The sequence below is a fragment of the Austrofundulus limnaeus genome, unplaced genomic scaffold, assembly GCF_001266775.1.
Source record: "Austrofundulus limnaeus strain Quisiro unplaced genomic scaffold, Austrofundulus_limnaeus-1.0 Scaffold97, whole genome shotgun sequence".
NCBI lineage: Eukaryota > Metazoa > Chordata > Actinopteri > Cyprinodontiformes > Rivulidae > Austrofundulus > Austrofundulus limnaeus.
In genome coordinates, this window is record NW_013952499.1 from 1,344,089 (window position 1) to 1,352,274 (window position 8,186).

The 8,186-nt window shown below is 41.3% G+C and overlaps 1 protein-coding gene across 3 annotated transcripts in view; it reads right to left on the minus strand.

Annotated features, from left to right (window-relative positions):
• cadm3 (cell adhesion molecule 3) overlaps positions 1-6,927 on the minus strand; it is a 168,272-nt gene extending 161,345 nt beyond the window's left edge. The window contains exon 1 of one of the 3 annotated variants that reach the window (XM_014013048.1): positions 6,646-6,927. In XM_014013048.1, the coding sequence (XP_013868502.1) occupies positions 6,646-6,736 (91 nt within the window). In that variant the 5' untranslated portion in view covers positions 6,737-6,927. The remainder of the gene's footprint in view (positions 1-6,645) is intronic. The other 2 variants (XM_014013049.1, XM_014013050.1) reach the window with 2 other exon arrangements.
• Between the last annotated feature and the right edge of the window lie 1,259 nt (positions 6,928-8,186).

The following is an 8,186-nucleotide window of genomic DNA, read 5'->3' on the forward strand; positions in this document are numbered from 1 at the left end:
TCATCTTTTTTTCAGAATGTGTAAGATTATTTGTCTTGTTAGCCTGAAAATTTGACTCAAATTAAGTCAAAATTTTCTGCCAGTGGAGTAAGAAAATTTTACTTGGTAAGATTCTTGAAATTTCTGAAAAAAAGATGACTATTCTTACACAATCAGTTCTTGTTTAGTAAATCAGTCTCAAAACAAGATCAAAAAGACTTTTTGGCTGGATTTAAGGTTTTAAAACTTGGTTAGGTGGACAGTTTTTTGCAGTGTAATAGCAGAAATCTAGTATTTACATTAGAATATGCTTTTGTCTTCTTTTTTCCAAAGAAAACAAAAATTAAATCAAGTATTTGGGTTTCTCTCTAAAATATTCTGAACAAATCAGGCTCAAACTAATGAGGAAAGTGTGATTTTCTAATGAAACCCCAGACGTCAGTACTTTAACCTACTCTGACAGACCTGATCAGCCCATGCTGCAGTCAGACCAGGTAACCTGTGTCTGAAACAAATGGGGGAGCACTGCAGTCACTTAATAGCCAGCAGTGAGTAGAGAAATCTGTAGTTTAGTCCTATGCCACTGGAGCCAAATGGAAAAATAGCTTAGCCTCTTATTAATGTCACAGTGGCTAGGCGGTAATTCCCCCAGGCTCTGTGTACCTCGGCTTGTTAATGAGTCACTGCTTATCAGTCAGCCTTGTTAACAGGCAGAGGCCTCTCATCCAAACCGCCTACTGCTATTGTGTGCTAGCTGTGCTGCGTATTAGCCAAATATGCCCCCATCTTGGCACACAGGAAGTCAACAGCAAACAACAGCAGTGCACACAGGAAGTGGGCTTCGAGCCAGTGAGAAAGAGTCGGTCCGGGTGGGGAAGGAAGAAACCCATTTTTGTAGCAGGATAAAGTGAACCGCTGGCAGACACGCACAGTCCCCCTGCCTGTAAATCTTAGTCTGCTAACAACGGGTCCAAACAGCTTGCATCCTTTAATCTTTATTCATTACTGGCCTCAGCTGGAAGCATCGGGATTCAGTCAATGGTTCCGACTAGCAGAACTTGCAGAGTAAATAAACAATTAGGCGTGTTTTTCGGTCACAAAAGCAAAGTCGGGTCTGAGATTAGAGGCTGCAGCGGATTTGAGGGGCCAGGTGGCTGATGGGAGGCCACGGCGCGTGCGGCTCCACTTGTTGTCGAAGGAGCGCTCGAACAGGCAGACCCCGCGCACTCCACCACAACCCCCGGGTAATTGGGTCAACGTTTCAGAACCAGGGCGCAGCCGGCCGATTGCATGGCTAATCTGGTGCCCTTCTGAGAGGCACTTTCCCTCCACGGCGCATCCAGCTGTGGAAATGGATATGTCAAACGGCATGCAATTAGTGTCTCCTCCGTTCGTTCGCTCGTCCTGAGAAAGATCCAGAAACAAGTCGTCTTTTTATAGCTCGACGTGCACRAGACAGAGATGAGAGAGTTGGGAGTTCGGGGTTGGTCAGGAGTTTAAACAGTCGTGACACGCTGCTGTAAAATCACCCTGTAATTCATCAGAGAGGCTTTGTTTGTTTGTTTGTCTCGCTCCAGCTTTTATTTGATGCGAGAAGACAGCGTCCAGATAGTTTTAATTTACCGAGCACTCTAAGTCCAGCAGTAATGGGCTGTCCTGCTCTTTTATGGCTTATCTTCTCCAACATTGATTTGCTGAGCTCAGCATTTTTCCTCTCTGATACATAACGTTGAATTATTTATGCTAAGTAGGGCCCTCGTCTATTCCAGACCCTTCTTGCATGGACTTCTCCATTATGACAAGCCATTATCCGACTACTCAACCGCCCTAATCCATCTTCTACTTAGCGGCTTTGCTGCAGTGTCACAACAACACCAAAAAGACGGATCGAAGAAAGATGTGAGCGATGGACCTGCGCCGCAGCCAACACACATTTCATACGCAAAGTTCAACATGCCTGTTTGGGAATTACTCACATGTCAAGTGCAAAAATACATGATACATACGTGCATATTGTTTTGCTTTGTGTGGCTTAATGAGAGCTGGATGCATCATGGGGAAGTCGGTCATTTGTCCTTTACGTCGTCGATTGGGGAAAGAGAAATTCCACTACTGGCTAATAAATACGGGGGTGTTTCTCTGTTTGCTTTATGATTCAAACATTTTTCAAGACTAGAAGTTGATTGATTATACAACCACAATTCTGAAAAAAAAGAAAAAATAAATAAACACTGAAAGCAATGATTTGCAAACCTTAAAAGCCCATATTTAATTCACAATGAAACACAGTAATCATAACTAATTTAGAAATAAGAAACATATTTTTAAATCAGGTAATTTGAGCATTTTATGGTAATAACATATCTCAGAAAGTTGGGACAGGGGTATTTTTACCACTGAAAATACACCCCTCTTACTAACAACCAAGAACAATGACTGGTCTCAGATCCCAGAGGAGACCAGTTGCTGGAGTTGTAGGAAGAGAATATTGTACAGTTCTGAGTCRTCTTATTGTTTCTTTTCAATTTAGAGCACATGTTCTAAGAACTGTACAAGAACAAAGCAGATGGAAAATTGTTATCRTCTGCCTGACTCTTTCTGTTCCCAAAACAACTGATTACAGAATCTGGATCTCCCCGACAATGGCCTCGATCTGTTGTCTAAATTCTTCCTGGCTGGATTACGTCGACGAGGCTCTGCCCCACACCTCCCCCCTCCTCTCTCACCCATCTGATTTGGTTTCCTGAGCAGGCTGAGGGCCTCACAGAATCAACAGTTTACCATCAATATTCTGAACTATGGCTGCGCTGGTTTTGGGGACTGGATTCTTCGGGCCCCACTAAACTCACTTACTCCTCTGGCTAATAAATCTGCCCTATGCAGAGGTTTTTTCATAAACATCATAGTGTGTCACAGTGTTGATACAATATGATGTTTTTGCTTTTTTTCCTCATCTTCCCTTGTGAGGTTTTACAGTTTTTCTGTTGTTCTGTTTTTAATGTAGCGCAACTGTGTTTGCTGTATGACCTGTCTTAACTGCCCCCTCCCCCCTTCACTGAATGTACAGCACCTTGTGCATTTATTTCTGTGAAAGGTGCTATATAAATAAAACTTTACTTATTTAAATACCTTTCTGTATTGGTGGTGCMGATTTGAAAGCCCAACCCTTCAGTTCTCTGCAGACTGGTGAACCTCTGCCCATCTTTACTTCTTTAAAAGGATCCTTTTATGCCCGGTCCACTTTCTGACTTATTGTTAACCTAATGAGATGCAAAATGCTCATTTAGCTGTTTCTTATTTGTACCACATTGCTGCGCTCCCAACTTTTGTAAGCTGTCTTGATGCCATCAGTTTCCTAATTATCTTGTTTTTATGCCAATAACTTAAACAATTTTCCTGCTTTAAGCATTTGCTATATTTGTTATGTTCCACTATGTATAAAATCAGAGTTTATAAGATTTACAAATCAATGTATTTTGTTTTTATTTACATTTTCAACAGCTCACCTTTTGCAGAATTGGTATAAAYGACTTTGACATTGGTATTTAATTGAGTTTTTTTTTTAAAGAATCATCCCAAAGAAGCCTACGACTCAGTCCACAGAGAGTATAATAAGGTGCTGTTAAGTCAGCCTTCCATCCCTCATTCCCCTTTCAATTTCACTCTTTGACGTGTTTTCTCATCTCTTAAATGCTGTCRGGCGTCTCAGGCTTAATTACGCTCTTTGACTGACATGATAATGTAAAACAGTGCTTAGGTGAAACCAAAGCAAGAATTGGTCATGCATGGTCAGGCCTCCCTGTGGGCACACCTTAATCAAATGTGACACGCTTCTGAATGGGAGCCAGAATCATTTTTTGGACCCAAATAATGAACCGCTACCTGAGTTTCAGTGATGAGCTACATGGCCTGGGTCAGCATCCTGACAGGGATTTCATGTTTCATCATCGAGGAGTCCCTCTTTTTTTCCTGTTTAACAGCTTTCAGGACTTTGGATTTCCTTAACTTTTCCCTCATCCCAGGTTCAACATTACTTCTCACATAAACTGACCAATAAGAAACCAGAAGTTTCTTTCCCTTCCCTATTTCATCCATAAATGCACTTAAACTCTRTGCTTCATTAGAAGGAAAGTAAAGAACAATGGCTTATATGGATAAACAACATCAAATAAATGATGGTGTGTGGGCTTGCATCTGTGGACWTACACATTTATTCAAGCATATGATTGCACAAATAGTGTGGATAAGCACAAGTGAACACAATGGGCCTCTGAGATCGTATATATTCCAAATGCAAATCAGAATATGTCCGTTCGGCAGCTTCTTGCCTGCTAAATTGGCTCACGCTTCTGTGCCAAAGACCGACTGCAATTAAACCCCAAAACCCATACTGAGAAAATGGCAAACGCACATTTCTACCTGTGTCAATCAATTCTCTACGGCTCAGGAGCCAATCGTGATACACCACTTTGTCTCTGGTTCAAGCTGCCCTCTAAAGGTTGTATTACTGCCAGCCAGTCACTTGAGAGTTAYGTAATTGGGAAGCAAACTGGACGGTGCATTCCTGCTCACTTGGTACTCACACCCAGRGATGAGATCATTACAAAGTGCTTCTCTCATCAAATCCTCTCCTACCGCCCGCTTCGGTTACAGTTTTAGTCACGACAAGTGTTCTTTATGAGCACCGCTATGTGTGGACGCGTGCTCTGATGCAATCTGAGAAGATGATCCTCCCTTTATCAGCAGGCMGAATAAAACAGACTGGAAGTTTATAGGGTTCACCATAATGCACTGATGTGCTGCACAAAGAGTTTAGAACTGCTGCTAATTTTCTGCTCTTGCAATACAGTATAATCAGCACAGTATAATTAAGTAACCAACAAGCTAAAACTATTATACTATATAATAAAATGCAAAACACAATAAGATTTAATTAATAAATACACTAAAACTACACTAAAATAACAAGAAAGCTAATTAATTACAACTGTTTAGTTAAAGAACACAGCCTGCATCGGAACAGGAAGCGTTACTCGTTACAATTTACCTGATTAATTGAGCTAAAATGATGCAAAATAGTGCAAACTTGACACATTTTTTAGGAAGTTGCTGGTATGAATACATACTCAGGCCCAATCTGTTTTAACGGAGTTTAGAAAATGAAAAGAATTGTTGGATTTCGACAACTTAAGTATTTTAAATTGCTTCATATTTAATTAAAATATACTGRTTACAATTTACCCAAATGAAATAATTGCTACAGCATTTTTACCTCCGTCAAGGGCGAGGTAATGTTTTTGGTCGCGTATGTCTGTCGTTCTGTCTGTGGACAACTTTATTCAAAAACTTGTGGACKGATTGTCATGACATTTTTACCACATGTGGGTACTGGGCCAAGGAACATAACTTAAAATTTTGGTGATGTTCCGGATCACAATGCAGATACAGGAATTTTTTTTTTCTTTTAACACTCTGACATCGGCAAAGCTGTGATGCTTTCACAGGGCTTCTGTAAAAAAAACAGTGAGCTGCGTTGGACAGCACGGACTTCAAACTTTATRAAAGTAATGTTAAAACCACATTTATTGATGAATATTTTTTGCTGATATGYGCATTTAGAGAACGTTTTGTGACCAGGAAGTACGTGACTGCACCATGAAACCTATTTTTCCCATTTCCTCAAACACACCATATTTCCGAAACAACCAATCAAAACAGTTTGTCTCTACTAGGCTCGTAAACAGAGAGCTGCAGGGCCTCAAAGTTTGGAGACGGGGGGAGCCAGGAAGCACTTTATAAAGAGAGTCAAACCATTACAAACTCAAACAAGGAGATAAAACAGATGTTTTACATGGTGAAATGTGACTGATGAAAACTTAGGAGTTTAATCCCACACCAGTTTGACCATGAATAACGTCGGGTGACGAGTCTGACTTTTTTTTTTTTACATTGGACTCCACCCAGAAGAAATCCCGTGCATACTGCTGCTTAAATGTTCACTACGTCACAACTTATTCAGCAAATGTGTTTCCATCTCTGCTTTTGCGCATTAACTCTTACAGGATGGGGGGGATTGGTCTTGGCGGAGGTTTGCACTCTCCAAGTGCTTCTAGTTATACAGAGCAGCCCCTAATAGTGAAGCAAACCCTGACTGTGTAATGTTTTACAGTTCCCGTGCTCCTGGTTGCTCCATCATTATYGTACCGTTGGAAGAATCTTGAAAGAGGTTCAGGGGCTCGACTATGTCTGAAAATTAATTTGAGAAAACAAAAAGATGCGGTGAACATCAAAGTGCCTGCTTCTGTGCTTTCTGTGTGTGAATGCATTTGTGTCTGAGTGTGGAGAAATCGAAGCTTCGGGCATGGGGAGGGGGGCGGGGGTCACTCTTGGACCTGTAACGTGTGAGCGCTTGCCCACGTGCAAGTCACACACATTCCTCCAAAACAACAGAGATTCCACGGAGGGAGGTGGGAGCGTCCCGTGAGCTTAATAACGCTTCTCTGCTTTTCTTTTCATAATACGGTGAATAAAAGGAACAACAACAAAAAAAAATCCTTGAGTCAACAGAGAGAGCAGCGCCACCGGAGACAGAAAGCGAAGGTCGAGGAGGTCAGGGGTCCTCGGAGAGACACAGAGAGATAAATGAACAGGAAGAGATGTGCTTACCATTGACAATGCTGCTGTGAACCACAGCTGTGAAGAGTACAGTCAATAAGCTGACGATCCATAGTGCGGAGGGGGCTGATGGGAAGGCCATGGTGGGGGGCGCACGGATCCGCCTGGCTCTCTGAACGCTCAGGAGGGCAGACGAGCTCTGGAGTGTCACCTGCAGGGAAAACAATGGAGAGGCTAAAGAAAACGAGCGGGCCGAGCCGACTGACCACTAATTGCATCCCCCGCCGCTGAATAACCGCCCGGCCCACCCATTCCTCATGCTCTGCTAGAGGAGGAGGGGGGGTTTGCATCCACCTGTGTCTTAACCAGTGGCGCTTCCAGGGGGGGGTGGCACGGGGTGGCAGCTGCCTAAAACACAACGTATCACTCCAGTTTGTACAAATCTGAGAGTTAATAATATCTGCACAACTTCACTCTCTGTCCTGACTCACAAAGTTAGAGTCCCCCCCCCACCCCTACCCGTGAATTTTAAAACGACTGATTGTGAGTTTTTATGCAGTGTGGGAAAAACTTGAAGTGGCTGACAAAAAGCTACTTGGTTAAATGTTTTGTGTAAACATTAAAATCTGCTAAAAACAACCTGACAACAACCCAGTGACTGAACCAGTTTGAACCATGCCAACTCAGCATACTCCATTAAAATGACTTATTTATTAAAGAAACCAATAATAACTTAAAGTGTGGGTTATTAGATAATTACACCTGTGGAGACTATAAATAATATTAGCACAAATAATTTAACTTTAGCAACTCAAACACTGTCTGGTGCAAACTAAAGTTATGAAACATTCAAGTTGATTTTTTACTATCTTACTCTCATTACTATCCTCTTAAAGCAGCGATCCAATCAGGTTTCATTTGGTCAACTTCTTGCATAAAAAGTTAAACTGTGAAGAACATCTTTMAGCCAAACACTGGGTCAAACTTGGTCAAACCAACCCGACCCAGTTCTCAGAACCAAGATGTTAGTGTGTAATTCCTCTGAACAGACAGAATGAACTCAGGTCTAAAACAGGCCTCTGCAACCTGAACAGTCAAAAGAGACACTTCTGCTCCTCGKCTCAYTAATAAAATRCATCCAGARCYGCAAAATAAGCTACAACTGTGATTAACAACTRGTGGTCCGTGGGYCTTTTCAAGGCCGTTTCATGACCYTTTAYGGCCRGTGGTGACATAAACCTAAAAAATATWWTGTGAATTTTATTATTTATTATTTTTACACTTCAGGATTAAAGAAAAAAACACGATACAAGAAACATACTGGCTTTAGTTGAAACAGAATTTCATAAAAACTACAGCTGAATTAGTCAGACATGTTTTTCCCTAATTCTTCTTATTATGTAGTCCTAAAGGTGTTTAAAGATGATGGATTTGAGAGAAAAATCATAGAAAGAAGTTGGATTATTTAAAACAGACAAAAAAATCTGTTACGATTGGTCAAATTTTCAAAGAGCGACTGCAAAAAATGTCCATCTTATCAAGTTTTAAAACCTTATATCAGCTAAAAAGTCTTTTTGATCTTGTTTTGAGAC